Source organism: Fusarium mangiferae (genome assembly GCF_900044065.1).
Source record: "Fusarium mangiferae strain MRC7560 genome assembly, contig: FMAN_scaffold001, whole genome shotgun sequence".
NCBI classification, from domain to species: Eukaryota; Fungi; Ascomycota; class Sordariomycetes; order Hypocreales; family Nectriaceae; genus Fusarium; species Fusarium mangiferae.
In genome coordinates, this window is record NW_024573921.1 from 3,397,242 (window position 1) to 3,416,456 (window position 19,215).

At 50.1% G+C, this 19,215-nt stretch overlaps 5 protein-coding genes across 5 annotated transcripts in view; 3 read left to right on the forward strand and 2 right to left on the reverse strand.

Moving 5' to 3' along the window:
* Positions 1 to 362: 362 nt before the first annotated feature.
* Positions 363 to 2,383, forward strand: FMAN_01569 (uncharacterized protein; the record flags this gene model as incomplete). The annotated part of the gene is made up of 4 exons (XM_041820434.1): positions 363 to 1,253; positions 1,303 to 1,563; positions 1,620 to 1,636; positions 1,690 to 2,383. 4 exons carry the CDS (start codon positions 363 to 365, stop codon positions 2,381 to 2,383), a joined length of 1,863 nt encoding a protein of 620 aa, XP_041676910.1.
* A 1,135-nt stretch (positions 2,384 to 3,518) lies between these two features.
* Positions 3,519 to 5,324, forward strand: FMAN_01570 (uncharacterized protein; the record flags this gene model as incomplete). Its single annotated transcript, XM_041820445.1, has 1 exon — positions 3,519 to 5,324. The coding sequence occupies one exon, from the start codon at positions 3,519 to 3,521 to the stop codon at positions 5,322 to 5,324; it is 1,806 nt and encodes a 601-aa protein (XP_041676911.1).
* Positions 5,325 to 5,880: 556 nt separating this feature from the next.
* FMAN_01571 (uncharacterized protein) lies at positions 5,881 to 8,248 on the reverse strand (the record flags this gene model as incomplete). The annotated part of the gene is made up of 5 exons (XM_041820456.1): positions 5,881 to 5,921; positions 5,973 to 7,596; positions 7,673 to 7,751; positions 7,981 to 8,005; positions 8,245 to 8,248. 5 exons carry the CDS (start codon positions 8,246 to 8,248, stop codon positions 5,881 to 5,883), a joined length of 1,773 nt encoding a protein of 590 aa, XP_041676912.1.
* A 3,676-nt stretch (positions 8,249 to 11,924) lies between these two features.
* On the reverse strand, positions 11,925 to 14,938 carry FMAN_01572 (uncharacterized protein; the record flags this gene model as incomplete). The annotated part of the gene is made up of 5 exons (XM_041820467.1): positions 11,925 to 13,298; positions 13,349 to 13,893; positions 13,942 to 14,121; positions 14,191 to 14,748; positions 14,815 to 14,938. 5 exons carry the CDS (start codon positions 14,936 to 14,938, stop codon positions 11,925 to 11,927), a joined length of 2,781 nt encoding a protein of 926 aa, XP_041676913.1.
* Positions 14,939 to 18,898: 3,960 nt separating this feature from the next.
* The window catches only part of FMAN_01573 (uncharacterized protein), a gene marked incomplete at both ends in the record, with an annotated part of 1,604 nt that continues 1,287 nt past the window's right edge, over positions 18,899 to 19,215 (forward strand). The window contains one exon of the mRNA XM_041820478.1: positions 18,899 to 19,132. Coding sequence (XP_041676914.1) covers positions 18,899 to 19,132 — 234 coding nt within the window. The remainder of the gene's footprint in view (positions 19,133 to 19,215) is intronic.

Genomic DNA, 19,215 nt, shown 5'->3' on the forward strand with positions numbered 1-19,215 from the left:
CATGATGCGTTGGATCATTTGCTTTTGTTTAAGCCTGACGACCATCTTCTCTGCCCTACGCCTCCACCACGTTGCACCTGTACCATGTATTTGTATTGAACTCGTAGTTCCATCCACCTCTTCCCATTTCTAATTCCTTACTATGCGTGCATATATTCCATGGCTCCGGCACTTGCCACAAAACCTGTTCAACCTGTTGCTTCTTGACAAGCAAGCTTAGTTTGGTGCCACAACACATCCTTTATAGATTCTAGCCTACCTATTAGGCCCTACCGTTGGTGTTTGCCAACCAAGCGAAACTTTACGGTGTCTTGAGATCTCCTTTCGCCATCACTTGCAAGGCCAGGTTCGTCGATCAAACTATGGCAAGTTCACCACGAGGCGAAGTTTCACATGGGGTTGAACTCAACTCGAGTCAGAAACAAGTTAGTACGGGAACCTCAAAACCCCAGAAGCGTGTCTCTTCAGCTTGCGATCCTTGCCGTTCTAAGCATATAAGGTGCGATGGAGTCCGGGAGACATGCACTCGATGCAAAGAAGAAGGCAAACTGTGTCATTATACCAAGTCACGTCGAGGGTTCCGAAACACAAAGAAGACAAGTATGAAGAAAGGAGAAGCTTTGGTGAACGATCAAAATGACACTGCAGAGAGCAAACCATCGCCAGGCCTTGCTAGGCCCGGCATTCCGTTCCTCCAAATGATACCTTCCACACCTTGCAGTACTATACATCCATTCGACCTCTACTACACCAACTTTCACGTCGCCCACTCTTGGCTACCCCCAAGAAAGAAACTGGAGGATCTCTGCAAAACGCAACCAGAAAACTTGCGTTTCCTCATTGCCACAGTTACCTACATTGGGTCTCTTTACTTGGACAAGGTCGACAACACACAGCTACAACAGAATGCCTACCAGATGTCGCATGGCGCCCTCTCTTTAACAATCTGGTCTGTTCAGGCACTGCTGTGTCTTTCTGTCACAGCGTTCGGGAAACTGCATGTTAATGTTGGCCAAAGTATGTTCAACAAAGCCTGGGCGCTGGCTTCTTCTATGGGACTTCAGAGCAAGGAGTTTGCGGAGGGAGAGACAGATCCAGTCCTCGCTGAATCATGTCGCCGGACATACTGGGGATTATATACCCACGAGATGTTGCTTGGTTTGCGACAGACTCAGTCTCATTCAACACTCTGCCCTCGTGGGCCCAGTTTGGTGGTAGGACTTCCATGTGAGGATTGGGACTACCAGACCGGTGTGCGTGTTTCTCGTTCGAGGTAGCCACTTCACGCTGACTTTCCATTAGAATATTCCAGCCCCAATAACTCTTGAAGAGTACGATCGCCTCGGCCTCTCTCGCGAGTACTCTTCTTGGGCCTACTTCGTTGATCTTATTCGCATATACGATATTCATGTGGCCCCGTTTCTTCATGATTGTAGTCAGGCAGCCCGGCACAACCTCAAGTATGCAAGTCAGCGTATCGATTCCTGGCGATTTAGAATCAACGACTGGAAGAAATATCACGTTGGGGAAGATGGTATGTTTGATATGATCCTATATCATGCGGTAAGTTCTTTGACTTGTTCAGGAGCTAGTTCGGCTACTCACAGTTTATCTTGCAGTTAGTTGTCTCCTTTGGGTAAGTCAAATCTCCTTAGAAAGTCGTTTTCAGAAGGCTAAATCTCTCCAAAGACTCGAGATCCGGATGCAGGCCCATCTCTACGGGCACTGGGATGAACATTACGCGGCTTCATTACTTCACAGTGCTGCTACAGAACACGACGCTCAGTCGCCACTGGCTCTCCAAGCACCGTTGCGTCTGATGGCTCTTCTTGGCTCTCAGCTTGTACCAGAGAAGTTCTCCCCTTCATGCCTACTTGATCTGGAACAAGCAGCCTCGCCTTTGTGTCATGCTGTGCTCCACGGTGCAGGGCAGCCAGATTACATATCCAGGGTTTTGTATCTGGCAGAGTTCCTGAAAAAGTCTGGGGAATTTTGGCCCAGGTCGAAGGTGTTGTCTGACATTTTCATGGAGACACTGGGCAGAGGTGGTCATGAGCATGTGTATATGGAACTTTCTCAAGCTATATCGGCGTTTGGTGATAGACCTACGTCTACAGCCGAAGGAGATTCTCTCTGGCTCAGGTCGCCCACATTAGAGCATATGGGTGGTTGGTCGGGGCTGCCATCATACTCGCTACAATGTGAGCCAGAGACGAGAGACGTGGCTTGGGTAGGAAATCTAACTCAAGCTCCTGGCGAAGATATGACAGCCCCGGATATATCAGCCGAAACAGGAAGTTCAGTACCGAATATTTACATGGAAGCAGGGTGTTTTGGTGACAAGCCGACGGGAGGATTAGTTCCTGTGAAAGTAGAGAAGTGACGACAATGTGTCCTTGGTTGGATGTAAATAACTAGATAATAGTTTGACCTGCTCTGGAGGAGAAATGCTAGTGAATTTAACCCGGATTCCTAAGTTGCGTTCAAATTGATGACACAAAAGAGATATGGTCGAGAAATGGAAGGTCGGTTTACGTTTAAATACTTGCTGGGTCAATTTTGTCTACGGGGCTCGAATACCTAGATATTTTTGAGATCAATTGGCAATATTGTAGCTTCTGAAAACTGTAAACTTGACCATTGAGGAAAATTCGGTAATATCCATGAATACCTTGGTAAGTTGACAGCTGGAAAGAAGTTGGTGTTGGTTATTCTTTTATTGACGAATTATTAAGATGGTGACCGTTGATACCCTAGACTTAAACTACTAAAATTGGCCACGAGGTCTCGGTCAGCCTCTATATGTCCCCACTATTGACCGGCGCTAGGTAGGCAGCGCGGCAAGGGTCGGCAGCATAGATACTTGGTGATAAGATAGAAGCTAGTAGTCTTCAGGTATCGATTGATCAGTAAAGGCCACAACAAACCGCGGACTGTAATTTATATTAAATATACCTGATATTAAATATAGAGTTAATTGAACTCAGAAGCTGAGTTATAGGTAGTGTAATAAATATCAAACTTCAGTATCATCTACCTTTCCTTCCATCCTCACCTCAGTGTCCTGTCCTTCCCCGCAGGTACCTTATGACTTGGTGGGTACCTAGGCCATGTAGGTCCATTTGCCGCCTCGCCAACAATACCTGGCTCTTACATCATTTATAAAGACAACAACCTAACTACATCAACCTCATTTTGACGCCCATTCACGATCTGGAACATCAAGCGCACTCCCGTCGATAATCACCGTGAATGATCATCACAACTGCCGATGACTCACCGCTCCTGAAACTTCCACCTGCCCACGCTAAGGGCGCCGCCAGTCAGCGCTTCACGATCTAACTTGGCGCATATTGTTATCTCACATTCTACACTATAAATACGGCACTTTTACCATACATCCCGCTTATCTGATGCGACCGGACGTCGAGTTCGTATACTTCTTGGACTGAGGTGACGTGACCTTAACGTCTGCTCGTCTGCGACTCTGCCATACTCGGGCGCCGAAGGTGAACAACATGGGATCTTCGCGCCAGCGTGAGCTTCGACCCGAGGACTCCTGGCGCTTTGTTGAAGGGGAGAACGACAGTTTCGACACAAGTATCCTCCCATCGCTTGGGGAATCATCACCACCTACATCCTCAGGCAACGTCCCCTCACAACCGTTTTCCCAAGGAAATCTTAGCTTCGCATCGCAGGACAGCATTCGCGACTTTGGGGCAGACCCAGACGACGAGCAGGTAATTCTACGAGAGCCGTTCAGGCCGAGTCTTTCGCGCGCAAGTGTGAGCGCAAGCGGAGAGCGAGTCTTTCGATCACCCGATCCAGAATTTCACATGCCGCGCATCGATACTGCGAGTGAGAGCAGTAGTAGGAGTGAGCGCACGATAAGAGGACTGGGAATAGGATATGGCGGCAATGAAGGTGTGAGGAGAAGAGGGAATCCACTACCTTCGAGTCCCCCCAAGCAGAGGAATGCGCGCGCAAGATATGAGACCGAGGATGAATATCATCGCCGCCAATACCGCGAACAGCCACCGCCAACAGTTGGAAATCAAATCGCTCAAAGCGTCCCAGCGGCGATATACAACACACTTGGATGGTTTCTCAACGTTATCGGGCTAGCATTCCGCTACGCTCAGAAACCTTTTGCGATTCTACTGGCTATCTACCTTTGCTTTGGTGGTCTTATTATTGCACAGAACATGGCAACTCGCTCTATCGCCGCATCCCTATCTCCTCTTTGCCGTATTCCGGGCGCATCGCTACTGAATCTTCCGTTCTGTCCTTCTCTGGATACGATAGTACCTGCTGGAGGTGATGGATCGCCCGTTGAGTTCGATGACCTCATGAATGTGCAGTCAAAGTTCGAGCAAGTTCTTGAAAAGAGCTCTGATGGTGTCTCACTCCCATTCGAGATGAAAAGATCCGAAACGGCCATCCGAGATTTACGCAGCCTTGTGCGACACAGCGATCTACAAGCTCGCGATGAGTTGCTGTTTGAGTTCGACGGTTACATCGACACGGCGAGGCAGACATCTTCGGACTTGCAGAAGTTCAACACCCATGTTGGCTCTGCTGTTGATGCTGTCATAAGCATCAATCGCTGGACATCTCGTTATCTCGATACTCTATCCCCAGAAACAGACGATGGGAAGTCGATTTCCTCACCTTCACCTATTCTTGGCTGGGCGTCGTGGCTCTTTCATCCATTCCAGCCAACTACAGATCATATTTTCAACGAGCGAGTTCTCCTAGACAAGTATATTGAACATACGGCTCTTGTCTCGGATCGTATCGCGACCCTTATCCTTGAAGCGCAGGCCGTTCTGCGCCTGCTTACAAAAGCCGAGGATCATCTGATGCTCATCTACGACATCAGTTCTCGCTCCTCTGCCGATACAGCATCTCGTCGTGAAAACGTCCTCTGGAATATCTGGACACTTGTCGGTGCAAACTCGAACCAACTCAATAGCCTCTCCCGCCAACTGGCTCTTCTGCGCCAGGTTGACGCACAGCGCTCTTCAGCAGTTGCGCAGGTCAACGCGCTTATCCTCGAACTCGAGAGCATTCAAGCCGGTCTCGGCGATTTGCGTGACCGTGTCGCTGAGCCTGAGGTGCTCCGCAATGGTATTGGTAGTGGACCCCCAATCCCCCTGAGCGTGCATATTGAGACTATTGATCGAGGCGTCGAACGTCTGGAGGATGCAAGAAGCAGGATTCGTGCTGCCGAGAATGATCGCGTTCGAGATGCACTTGCTAGAGGCGGAGTCCGTAATGACCCGTTGCTGGAGGGTAAAGGAAAGCGTGGTGAAGGGAATTGAACGGTGCACTATGACCATAAATCAGAACCTAGGAACTTTGGATCATTGGACTTGGATTATGTTTGGCGTTTGGAGCGTACCTAGAGCGAGAAATATGGACGATTCGACCCCTCATATATATGTATTGGTGCATGCAGGGGAATGGCTACTACTTGGAAACACACGATAGTCTGCTCTACAATATAAAAATGTTGGTTATTTAATAGTGCTCTTCGTTTTGTTTCATATCGTGATTGTATATTGCTTGGGTATATGCTTTATTGATGCATATTGTGAACAACACAGGTAATTAGATGGGATGCCATTGCTAGCCCACTGCTCTGCACCTCCTACCGTCTCAACGAGACCCTGTATATACAATTCTCGTAAATCCAACCAACGCCTCATTAAATGCCTTTCCAATGCACCAATGCACCCGAAAAAAAAGTCGTATAATCAATGGCCTTACCAGATCGGCCAAGATCCCAAAACCCTGCCCATCACATGAACGCCTGACCTATGCTGCCCCATCAAATGCAAGAGATGATTTCTGACCATGATATTTATCAAAGCAGAATTAGAAATAGCCTGGGAAAACTTTTGAGAGTGCTCGTAGCCCTGTGATCACGTTAGTGTATGCTTTTACGTCCATTTAGATGCACGACTTACATATCGCCCTTTGAGAGTCCGGATCGTCGAAAGGCGCGTTCTTGGCTGCAATTTCACGCATGCGTTGTCGAGCAAACGAAGAAGGACTTCCACGTCTTGGCGTTGGATCCGTATTCAACTCGGAATTCTCTGGCTGTGTTGGGAGCATATTCAAAAGTCGAGGTCTAGGTCTCCTTGTCTTCGGAATCTGGGCTGGAGCTGGTGGGCGGGCGTTTGCTTCTGCTTCTGGCTCTAGTTCTTGGGATTGTGCGGGGGTGGACGATGCTGGTGGCGATTCTACTCGTTCCTCATCATTTGTTGCTGTATTGGTAGCAGGTTGTCGTCTGAAGTTAGGTAGCTTCAAATTAACAAGTGGCGATGAGGACGGCCGTGAAGGTGACGGTGAGGTTCGGAATAGTCGTTTACTCCAGTCTTTCATCGTTGTGTTATCACCTTCCTCAGACAAATCCTCGAGGTCGACTCTTTGACGTAATTTTCTCAGAGCACGTTCTCGACGCACCATTCCGTTCGTGATCCTTGGGCTGTAGCCTCTGGGCAGCATCGAATGCTTGCACATAGGACAGAGAGAACTGTTCTTCGACAAAAACTCGTCGATACATTCGGGATGGAATATGTGACCGCAAGGAAGCTCCCGAATGATTGTGACTCGGTGTTCGAAATTGGTGAGGCAGATGTGACAACTAGGTTGGAAATTAGTAGCAGCGTTGTCGCCCGAGGCTCCGATGTTGGATCTTTTGCTCCGGACACTGGCACCGGATCGTACGCTGCGCTGATCGAATCCTCGGCTACTTCGCATGCGTCGTGTAGAAGATGGGGTAGGGGGAGGCGCTGTCGAGTCCGGGTCCGCGTTGTAAGTAAATAGAGGAAAGCTGGTGATATGGGTAGCAGGTACTGTCAGGCGTTTAATTCCCATGGCTTCAAGATCGACTTCGCCAGATTCAACTCTTTTTCGAAGTGATATACGTCGTCTTCGCTGAACAAGGTGCATTGTTATCGAGACGAATGCAAATATGGCAAGCAAGGCACCAATCACTATGAGGAAGAACGCCCATAGCGGTGGAATATCAGACTCGTCCTGAACGCTGAGTTCGGTCCAGATACGGACATAATCCTTCGGGTTCGGGCCATATAGTGTGCTGATATTTTCGCCGTAAGGTATGTCGTCCACGCTGCCTGAATAGTAACTGAGTTGTCGCATCATATTCTGGCCTTCTTGACCAGAAATAGCGTAAATCGGATATTTGTTGACGGTCATCCAGGCTCCACCATCTTCCAGATTCCAAACAGGCGAGTCCGCATCTTGCGGTTGATTTGACGAGTTGTTAGGTTTGTAAAAGATGAAAGCGCGAATGGGGTCGAGACGCGCAGAAGCAAGGTAGGCTAGGGTACAGTCGATGCTGAACCACGGCGCAAGAGCGATGAGGTTGTAATTGGTAGGAGGGAGGTTATCTCGGCGCGTGACATTTCGAGGAATAAACTGGTATTGTTGCTGGTCGCACTCACGATCGTTGTCGAGGTCGGGGACGTAGAGAAGGCCGGTGATAAGGCCATTAGACGAGTCGGCATTTGTGGAGGTTAGTGTGGTGATGTTCGTGGAAATCCTCTCCTTATATGCTATGTCGGACTGTTTGTGTGGTCAGTTAATGCTAGGCGAGTCTTGTAGTTGCCTCGTCGCAACAGAATGAAGTGGATCAACGCACCGAAAGAGCCGTGAGGTTTCGGATGATTGTCGACGGGACCGTACTGGCGCCGCTCCATACTGGGTTACTGAATAGGAGGCTGATAAAATTGGTTAGCAATGTTCACAGCTTTTGATCAAGAAAGGCGAGTGTCGTCGTCTGATCGAAGGGTCGTAGGCGATGTCGTGTGGTTTGCCGAGTTGGTGCAAGCGGGGAGTCGAGAGCGGCGTAGTCGTTATGTCACGCCAGCGACAATGATGAGAATAACGGCCACAAGAATACAACGACATTGCAGGTAAAGAGACATAATGGATGGAGTAAAGACATACACGACATTTCGTATCTCGGTGAGCGCTGGACGATTTGATGTCAGTTCGTGGGATGCCAAGACTGGGGTATGATGTGAGGTTCTTGGCCTCGAACCCGCGGACGCGGATGAGCAGGAACGGAACGGAAAGGGACAGACGCCCTTCGGGGAGAACGGGTAGGATCAATGAGGAATGAATTAATGGCCATGTAGTGCAAGACGAGACGGAGAGAGGAAATAAGAGGTTATGACAAAGGTTGGTTGAACAGAGAGTGAGATAACTTACACATGCTTCTAAAACATATTCAATCATGGAATCGTAGGCATTATATGGCGTGCACCAAAGGCGCAAAAATCCAAGTGACGACCCAGGGTGACAGTGAGGATTCGATGATGAGTTATCTGGTGTACCTAGGCGAGTTTGTGAGGACGAAGTGACGTTTGGAGGAGTCTGGTGAAAATTGGAATTGAGACTTGAAACTGAGTATGAGAATGAGTAAAAAAAGTAAGAGCAAACGAGTTGGCGTTCCTGGGGGGGGAGAAAGAGCGAGAGAATCAAGCGAGAGTAGGTAAGTAAGGTGGACTTGACTTGACCTGGACTTGGGTTTGGGAAACCAGGACGGAGGGTGGAAATGGGCCGGACGCTGATTGTGGCTGCCGCCGCTGGGGTGAGGAAGAACAGAAGGACAAGCCAGGGAAAGAAGCAAGAGGCAGGCAGGCACGGGAGGGAGCGGATGTGGATGGATAAGGTGGAGAAGGGGAAGGAGAGGCAATACGAAAGGGAGAAAGCGCGAGTGAGTGTTTTTGGGGGGTGACGAACTGAAGTGCAGTGAACCTACCTGCCTGGGCTGTCCTGTCCTGTCTCCTGCCTCCTGCTGAGCCGCGAAAAGGGAGGGGGAGTCCTGAACTGGGAAACTGGATTCGATGAATGGCAGGGCAGGCAGGGTTGGGGGTGGAGAGAGTGGTTTGAGCGATTGAGTGAATTTGGGCAGTTTCGTTGGTGGCGCGTTTCGGTTTTCGGAGTGTGACGATGGAACAAGGGTGTGAGGGTATAAGACAATTTTATGCAGGGACTGTTATCGAAGAGATATGAATCAACTACGTTCAAGAGCAAAAGAATCGAGAGGAATTAATAATTGACAGAATCAGGACTCCATGGCAAAATAGTGATACCAAAGCGAGACGATGTGATCCGGCAGAAATGACGAGTCGGTCCAGGCACGTACATAAAAGCCCGATTCGAGACCCAACTCTAAAGGTGCGAAAAGTGTCGGGGGCCACGATGCAAATCGACCAAATCAAAAGAGAGCTACAGGAACAGCTACAGCTACGTTGAGCTAGCTCTGTTTTAGGTGCAGGAACAAGAGCAACAGAAGGAAAAGAAGTCAAAGCGATGGCTGATGCCAAGCCGGCTATCTCTTGACGACCCGAGCATTTGGGAAACAGGAAAATCAAGAGATTCGTCGTTATTTTTTTTTTTTTTTTTTGATCTGGTATGTAGCTGTCTCTGATAATCTCATTGACTTTTGAGGGGTGACCAATTAGACAGCCCACCTCATATTTTGGCTCGGACTTTAAGACCAGATGGATGCTTGTAAAAGCCCGAGTCGGGAATAATAACGGAGTTGGCCAGGTCCAGGTGAGTTAGAGCAAGCCAATGTCTCAGTTTTCGAAATTCCAGTTGGTGTTATTGATATCAGACGAGTGTGAGAGTAGCAAACAGTCTAGAATAACCTAACAGAGCAATCTGCATTAGTGGTACAACAAAGCTTATGCTCTCCATCTCCATCAATCACAGCAACTTGCCTCAGAATAGGAAAGGATAGAAAAGGATAAGATCAGGCAGTCAAGATTTGTCCCGTCCGCTTCCCCACAAACCAAAAGCTTGTTGGTCAAGACTTGAACGTATTGGGATACTTGACCCGCAGTTGTAATCCTTGAATGTCCCTTTTTTATCTCTCACCACCAAGGACATGGATGTTTTACCGTATCACTCGGACGCAACCCGTGTAGATATGCAGGCTGAAAGAGTTTTCACCATCACCTCGTGGTCCTTACAGAGTTAAGACACAAGGGAGGTGCCGTGAGCTTAACTGTAACGGTAACAGTTGAATAGTCAATTGATGTAGCTTAGTACGACGCCGAGTTTCAAACATAGTATTTACCAGTCAATCAATGGACTCTCCAGAGATAGAAAGCAGTTCGTCACCGAGTTTACATGACTCGTCGAAGCTTTCAGAGCACATCCCGAATACTACATTCGAAAGAATTCGAGGTTCGAAGTCTGTGGCCTGACGAAACGGTTCGGATCTAACCTAACATAACCTTGTACCCAGCCAAGCTTCTGTGACCAAAGCTTGTCTTCCGCGACACGTTCAGTCATCCACTGTAACCTAAACTCAATGATCAACGGCAATACGTACATATTGCTGATCCGTCGATGACAATTAATTCCGGCCACTGCTAGACTGCTGATGTGAGTTATCGTGGCTATTGTCGACAGGCCCATTCCCTGACCCTCACTCTCTTTTAAACCCCTGCTCGTGTCACCGTCACTCTTCTCCTCCGCGGAGACGGGGAGGCGCAGCGCACTCAAAATCCTACTGCCCGATGGATAAGGAGGGTTATGTCTCTGGGCGCCAATGACTGGCTGACACCCCAAGAGCTCACCCGTCGAACCGTCAGAGACAAACGGGTAGGGCAATCAAGCGCTGTCGCCCACTCAAGGACCTTGTCGTTTGACGAACCCTGGACTCGTAATGAGACGACCCTACACGTTCAGGGTGCGCGACTCACTACACTGCATTCGATATCCTGGAAGCAAGCCGAGGCAGGCAATTCGAATGCCTATCATTTATTCGAGGGTCCTTGTGGCTGGAGCTATCTCGGCAAACGGCATCTACGTATGTAGTAAGTATCGGGGTTTCAAAGGACGATCAAACGTGAAAGAATTTTCAATGCAACAATTCATTCATACATACATACATACATACATACATACATATACATACTGGTACATACAGTCTTGTCCACTGTTGGTTTGTCTGCAGATACTGGCAGTTCATGCTTCTGACTGATTAGCAAAGGCAGAACTTCGGACAAGTCAGCTAGTCGACTGTTTCCCCTTGACGCATCCCTGTATGAGCTTGTTCGAGGGTAGAAGATCCCGGCCTCCTCGTGCTACGCCACTTGACGTAATACGTAATCAAAAGCGGGCGATCCTGTCCAGATCGTAGCAGCCTGAGGCAGACACCTCCAGCCAGGGCCGAATCTCACTCAGAGATAAGGTCTCGTCCATAAGGATCTGTGCCTTGCTAGGATCCGAGCATGAGAACATCGGGACGTTCAAACGAAAACTAGGTACACTTTCTGACGACCCAAATTCTCATCTAAACTACACTCGTCATAACATCCTGATTCATGACACTGGCATTCTGTCCTCACTGCATTGAGACTGCCAACACAAGCGTGATGGATGGGACAATCGATGCCACTGAGACGTGAGACCAACAAACATAGACTCATACTGTGCAGGTGGTAAAGAGGAGATCACTGCGATAGGACACTGCCTGCAGCGAGATCTCCAGTCTATGTTGCACAGATCAGCAACGCACAGTCTGAGTAAGAAGGCCAAGCCCGGCCATTTACAGTATCCTGATACAAACTTGCAAGTTCAGTTAACGCCTTGCATTTGCCTTCGTGTACTCAGGCATTGATTGAGGGTTTGAATGTGTCTTCTGGAAAAGCGCTTCGGATGAAGCGTCTTCAAACATAATCTAAGAACTGTAGAGAAAAGTCGTTTCACAAATCTCTCGTGGGACATCGGACAGGATATTTCTTCACACGCAATTAATTCAATAGTTACTTTCATTTCTTTTCCTTCATTTGGCTCGACATTCTGATATCTAAGCATGATTGGAGCTCCCCTCACAGAGAGCTTCCCCAACCGTAGAGTTGTTCAACAATTTACCAACGTCGGTCACCACCATAGCCATTATCGCCATATTCGTTGCTGCCACGGCGCTCACGTCCATGGCCTCCCTGGCTCTGGCGAAGATACTCATCAGCAGAGCCTCCCCCATAGCCTCCGTCGTCTCGGCGTCCGTAGTTGTCACCCCCATATCCACCCTCCTCACGGCGACCGTAACCGCCGCTCTCCTCTCGGCGCTCATAGCCACCACCGCCGCCATACCCGCCCTCTTCACGACGCTCGTAACCGCCCTCATCGCGGCGTTCATGGCTTCCTCCATAACCTCCACCATAGCTGCTTTGCTCTTGACGGCCGTAGCTGCTCTCCTCTTGACGTCCATAGCTACTGTTGCCACCGTAGCTGCTCTCTTGGCGACCGTAACCACTGTTTCCGCCATAGCTGCTCTCCTCTTGTCGGCCGTAGCTGCTACCACCACCGTAGCCGCCTTCATCGTGACGACGACCACCGTAGCCACCGTCATCATCATTACGACGACGACCGTGACTCTCAGTCGAGCCGGAGTACTCATGTCGCTCAGTGCGCTGCTCGTAGCCTCCAGAGTAACTCTGGTGAGTCTCAGTTCGCTCCTCATAGCCGTAGCCACCGGTGTGACGGCCGTCCGAGGAGTCTTGCTGCTCATATCGACGGTACTCAGACTGCTGGCTACCATCAGGGCGCTGTGTCTGAGAATACTCAGCCTGACCGTAGCGATCACCGTGGCGACCATACTCTACTTCAGTTCTAGTGTAGGAGCCATCATCCTCACGGCGACTGCTGGACTGTCTCTTAGTCTCGTCGCTGCCGAAAGCACCGCCAAGGATGGAGCCGGCCTGGCTGAGGAAACCGCTGAGACCACCCTCCTCCTTCTCCTCCTTATGGGAAGAAGAGGGCATCTTGTAGCCGGTGTTCTGCTCAACCATGCCAGAGATGGCGCCGGTAGCGCCCTTGAAGATAGCGTCGGCCGCAGCACCGGCAATCTTGTCCTCGAGGGTCTCAGGGCCACCGCCGTATAGCTTTCGCATCTGTAGCTTGCCAGCACATCCGTGGCCGTGACCAGTGTCCACCACACCCTCCTTGTGGTTCTCACCATTTTGAACGCCTTCTCGGGTCAGCTTCTGACGGTAATCGTCACGCTGGCGGTCACCCATGTTGTTCCACCACTCCTTGACACCTTCGTAGGAGCGGCGACGACCCTCTTGAACCTTGCGGTTTCCGAGGTCACGCTGAGCAGGATGATGCATCACACCGTTGACGATGTCGTCGAGGAGTCTATCCACGTCGACACTCTCGTCATCGATGGCATCCATGAGCTGAGGAACAACCCACTGCACCACCGCGGCAGCGTTTCGACCAGCAATCTCGTTCAAGATCTACATCCAAGTTAGCCGCTGGACATACTGAATTGCGTGGTTTGTCTTACGTTGGAAAAGTGATCCTTGGAAAGCATAGAGTGAGTGGGGTTGCTAGAATCATCGTCGTGGAAGACAATGTGCTGTTCACGCTCACTGCTAGCAATGATCTCATCAGAACCAGTCTTGAGCTCATTGCGGATCTGCTGAATGAGAGGAACAATGAAAGGAGCAATGATGGAAAAGATGAAGACGGAGAGCTGCTCCTCCAGTTGCTCGATGATTTTAGGGAGCACAGGGATCTTCTCCATGGCACCCGAAATGCTCTTCATGATGTCGTCATGGAATTCAATAGCAGGCATGACTTGCTTAAAGACATTCTGGATGTAAGTGGTGAATTCCTCGGGGTCACGAGGAGAAACAGTGGTGTTCTCCATCTGAGCAGCAGCAGCATTGTTCTGGAGCTCGTCGACACGGTCACTCTGGTGCTTATCACCAAAGATGCCATCAGGGATCTTATCCAGAAGGTCACGGAGCATGCTGGTGTCAGACTTGGCACCCTGCTGGAGAGTTCCCTCGAGCTCCTCAATCTCATTCTGAGTGAGCTTGTCGGACACTGAACCTGTTAGCTCTCCTATCGTTCATATGGAGCATTAGAACTGACCTTCACCAGTAACTGAGTGCAAGAAGTCAACACCACCAAAGGTGCCAGTGACAATAGGATAGACGGGACCACGGGCACCCTCAATCTCGATCTGTGTGTTACGACCAACGTGGGGGAAGACATCACGCTCGCCGAGCTCAATGAGGGCCAGCTCACAGTAGTTACTGTGGGCAAAGAAATCTGCAGACAAGTTAGCTTTATATGACCCTAGAAACAAGCCAATTAGCTTGAGAAATCGGGATGACAGACCTTCCAAGCAGTGCAGTCCAGTTCCCATGAGTCGGAGAGCCTCATACTTGTCTGCCTTTCGCTGAGAGTCCTTGTATCGACGACCAAGTTCGATAGTGCCAGTAAAGAGTTTCTTGACGTGCCTAGCGGAGGTCATGATACGTGCACGCTCGTTCGCAATGTAGTTCTTCATTCCTGTCTCAGGGTCGATAGCCAGTTCTCGATTCTCGTCGACTGGCCCACGGAGGCGTTCATCATACTGGCGGGCATCGACATTCTCGGCGTAGTCCTTGGGGTTGTCGATGTGGTCCTCAGGGCGGTAGCATCCAAGTCGCTCAGCGGTGACCTCGAACTCTCCAGAGCCGTAGCCGAACGTCATGAACCCGAGGACGCAGAGTAGAAGACGGATGGCCTCAGCGGAGACCGACTTTACAGTACCGACATCGATGGCCTGAGAGTAATCTCGAAGCCAGTTTCCAAAGTAGACTCGCGAAACGTTGATCTTGTTGAACTTCTTGCCATTGAGGGCCTTAGCCTGCGAAAGGATCAAGAGTGCATCGGTGATATCGCCGTGACGCCCTGGAAGAGAGCTTGATTAGCCACTGCGTGGACGGACAGTGTTTGGTCATGGTCATGATCACTCACAGTTTTGGCCTTCGACCTTGGAGATTGAAGCAATGTTACCAGCACCGAAAGCAAAGGCTGGAGAAGCCAGAGCAACGAGGATAACAAGCCCCACCAGGAGGCTGTGAGATCTGAATGTGGACATGGCTGTGGTTCACGTCCTCAAGCTGGGAGTGTCCCAGGATGTCAGCTAGTTGTGCTGCAAGGATAGGAAAGAAAAGAACCCCTTCTGAGCTAGCAGAGGGGAACACGATATTATCTTGGGGCAGTTTGAAGACAGGAAAAGAATGAGGATCGGGGGAGGGTCGTTCTGAAGGAGGAGGAGAAGGGGAAAAACAGGGAGACGGTGGAAGATTAGTAGGGATCTAAGGTGCTTTACCTTGTCTTATGCTTAAAGGTGGAGGAGGGGAGCTGAGGGGCAACCTCAGTCTGGCCGGGCCTCCAAGTGACGCAGCTTCAGCTGGCAACCGAATAAAAGAAGCCCGTGCTCTCCATAATAACAGTAACAGACAGTGGGAGTCTAGGGCAAACCAGCAGAAACGAAACACTAGACATGACCTTATTTGCCTACGCTATTTCCATGGATACGTACCAATTGCGTTGCAACCTTGGACGAGACCAAGACAAGCTTAACAAGACAAGTCAAGCCACCACCACACCTCGCTCTATTGCACATGTCCAGCGCTAACACAGCAGAATGGTGAGACGGACGGACGGTAGTGGGCTCCCTCCCGAGCTGACCTGCTTCATGCCAAGCTCGCTCGATCTGACGATAGCAGCTTTAATCCTGCTAAGTCCAGTTTTTCCCGTGGATCCGCTGGGCATGGTCGGCAGTGGCAGGATGGTCTGGTCTGGTCTGCTTCATCATGCCAAGCATGAAATCATACGCGCCTAGGGCCCGCAACTTTTGTCAGAGAATCATCGAGGGGTAGAGGAGCTGGGGGGAGCTTTTGCAAGCTGTGACAGGGGTCCAGTACATTGCCATTGAGTGTGATCATCACGCAAGATCAAGTACCTCACCCCTCCATTTTCACCAGTAGCAGGGGTCTGTAACACGAGCCGGCGGGACCATGGACTGTCGTCGAATCAAGCTTAAGAGGGCGCGTGGCTGAAGGAATAACGTAGTTGATCACTGATCAAACATTAGCTTTCGCACCGGTAACGGTTGAGATAAGCCAAATGTAGCTTGATCAGGATACATTAGAAAGGCCCTTGGATGTCATGACCATCTTTTGAAGATCCGATACTTACCTTGCCATAGCACATATGTCAAGGATCCAGTCAAGCCATCTGCTGGTTTTCTTTCGGTGATATAGAGGGGCCGTTCTACCCCTCATCGCGTCTGGTTGCTAGACGTAGATGCGACAAGAGGAAACAGTGACTTCTATCGGCGATAGACACCAGACACAAGTATAACTATTTGATAAGACGCGGGAGACGTGCTAAGCAATGGTCTCACTGCCAAATTTCAGTACTATGCGCATGAAGAATGAACCTCGCTTCGACGTGTGTTGTTGACTCGGGACACAAAAGCCATCGCGTTTGCTGGCGTTTGATGTGCTAATCACTGTTTGGTTATGCTCATAGGATGTTTGGTGTAGTCAGGCAACAATACAATATTCTGAATGAACATGGGGCTACTGGCGGTATGGGCCGCCATGTGAACAACGGGATCAGTTTTAAAGAAAGGCCATTTCGGTAAAGACATGTCATACCTATGCCTTTATATACAATCTATGGCTGTGCGGGGTCGAGGTGTCTGTCAAGGTAAAAGAGTTTACACGATATCAGAAGAGTAGATTAGAACCATCAAGGTGTTTCCCTCCGGGGCTTAAGAGACCAAGGCAGTGGATGAAATACTAAGTGACGAAAAGCAACGTGATGAGATGGTTGTTTCGCATCTCAGTTATCGTTGTATTCCAGTGACGAGAGTACAGTAGAAGTCTAATAAGTGTTTATGGCACTACGCAATGTAGTCTGATCAGCGTCCAGGTGGATGAGAATCTGATGCTACACGTATTTGGAAGATTGGAAACTACAGGCAAAGGTTGGCTAGCATGCCAGTTCTCTTCACAGGATGCTAGCAGCTGCTGAAATCGTCTGATGGTGGCTTCGGGACTCTCACGACCGCGCTGTAAGGCGAAAATACTGGGCTGTGATGTGAAAATAGAGAGCACTGAAGGTAAACTTGCCTGGCTGTGCTGAAGCCCTCCTGTTGAAACCAGGACCTCAGCACTCTGACCAACAATGACATTACAACCCAGAACAGAAAGCCCAGGGCACAAGATGGGACTTGACGGGAGCAAACAATAAACCTCCCTGCTTCAGGTGACTTAGGTGGAATGGGAAGACTGTGGCCCGGTTGGGGTTGGGCTCTTCTGAGAGTTGCGAAGGTTCTGTCGCACAGCGAGACGTTGGGGGGGCGCCAAGTGCCTGAAAAAGAGGCTCGAACCTTGAGCCGCCCGTGGTGGTGGTCGTCATTCCATCCATGTGCCCCTGGATGCACCGTGCTGAAATATACAGGTCAAGGGTGAAGGTGCTGGAATGACCCCGCCTGGACATACGTCCAGCGTCCTCAGCAGCTTTCCAGTGGCGGCACCCTCGGATTGGGTTTTGAGAAGCGGTGAGTGGAGGGCAACACACTCCGTAGGGTGTGACAGTGACACATCGCTTCAGCATGCCCTGAGAAGGGGTCACGTAAAGCGCTAGAAAAGCCGCTGAAGGAGTCCTTCGTTGGTATCGCTGAAATATCACAGCTCTAAGGATTGCAATTGCGAGGGCCCTCAACGCAGGTGCAAGTAGAAATTGACAACGAATTTGCGATGCACAAGCAGCCAACACCTGTAGTATCACAATGACAACACCCTCAACGAGGGAAATACCTAGGGAGCTCCCCTAATTCTGAAGCCCAATACTGAAAAATATTAGACGAGTACAGTCGTGATACATACAACATTGTGAATTCCGCACTTGCATCAGTAGCACCCAAAGGCTGCACGACTGAGCGCGGGCGGGCAATTTGTTCCTTCGCTGCGACTGGCTGATTGACCAGTCAGCGCTGCCCGCGCAAAAGTTCATCTGGCCTTGTTAACGTTTGCGCGTCGGGGGCTTGCGTTTGTTGTGTTTTGGTTTCTGTATGAGTGAGAGAAGAGTGATGTACGCGAAAAGATCCCAACTTGGAGCGTTTGGGTTCAGTCATGGAGGCTTGTCACGAGTAAGGCACCGATGTTGTTCAGTTGCGTTGAATCGCTCTTGCATTCTGTCCTATAGTGCTGGCACTTGCATCTGCTGTTGTAATTATTAGGCAGGTGCTACAGTGGTGGTCATTATGTCCTTAGTAATAGAAGGCGTGGATGGATGGGCTGGGTTGCCTTATTTTGGACGAGAGTGGGAAGTACGGGGAGGTAGGCGACGACTCGGGGGGGATCTGGTGAGGCTACTGAGAGGTGCAAGAGGCCACTGGGCTTCAGAGGTATCGGGTGCCGCGGGAATATCGTGGACAGCAGCAGCCCGTGGGTGCTGCTGTAGTCCCAAGAGAAAATCGACTTCGATCCCCTCGAGCCCCGTTTTCAAGGCCCCCGCCCTGAGGTGATGAAATTTTCGCCATTGTGCTCCGGGTGCTGGCTGGACTTGGAGGGTCACTCGAGTGGTTGGCCACTAAGAATGCGCGCCTGCTGCAGCTTTTCCCTTTTTTTCGGGTAGGAAGGCGGGCGCTGATTTTATTTTTATTAGGCGCTGCCATTTTTTTTTGCGCCCCCGCCTAGAGAACCATTTACTGATTGCGCTTGGTGCTGGCCCCTACATATTCAGCGCATCGCCCACCCCGCGCCCGTTTTCTCTTTTTCCCCCGTTCTTCAGTACTCCCAGCACCCTCATTTTCCAGCACTTCTCAGTGAATCACTGGATTTCCATTCCCCTCAACGCACCAAAACCACCTAGATTTGCACGCTTTGACACTCCATTGTAATAACAGAACAGCGCATCGCGTCCCACTACTCATTCAACGCGTCCCATCAAATCGTCAGCCCAAAACTTCAGGTGAAAAGCACCAGAAGCTCAAATAACAACATTACCCATTATCCCCAATATCATCACCAGAATCATCATGGCTCGCCCCAAGAAGCAAGCTGTTGAGAAGCAGCAGCAGCAGCAGCCTGCTCCCGTTCCTATCCCTCCTCAGCACATTCAGCAATACCCTCAGCACCCGCAGCCCATTGCCGCTGTTCCTCAGCCTGCGATGTCCATGCCCATGCCTCCTCCTGTTGGAGTTCCTCAACCTCAGGCTGTTATGCCTCAACGCGTCGTTGAGGCAGATAGCTTTCTGCGCGTGAGAGATTCGGTAGGTTCACACCATTTCATCTTGTATTTCGTGTCTTTCGTCCTCGGTCAAACACTACGACCCAGGTACCAGCCACCCCCCCC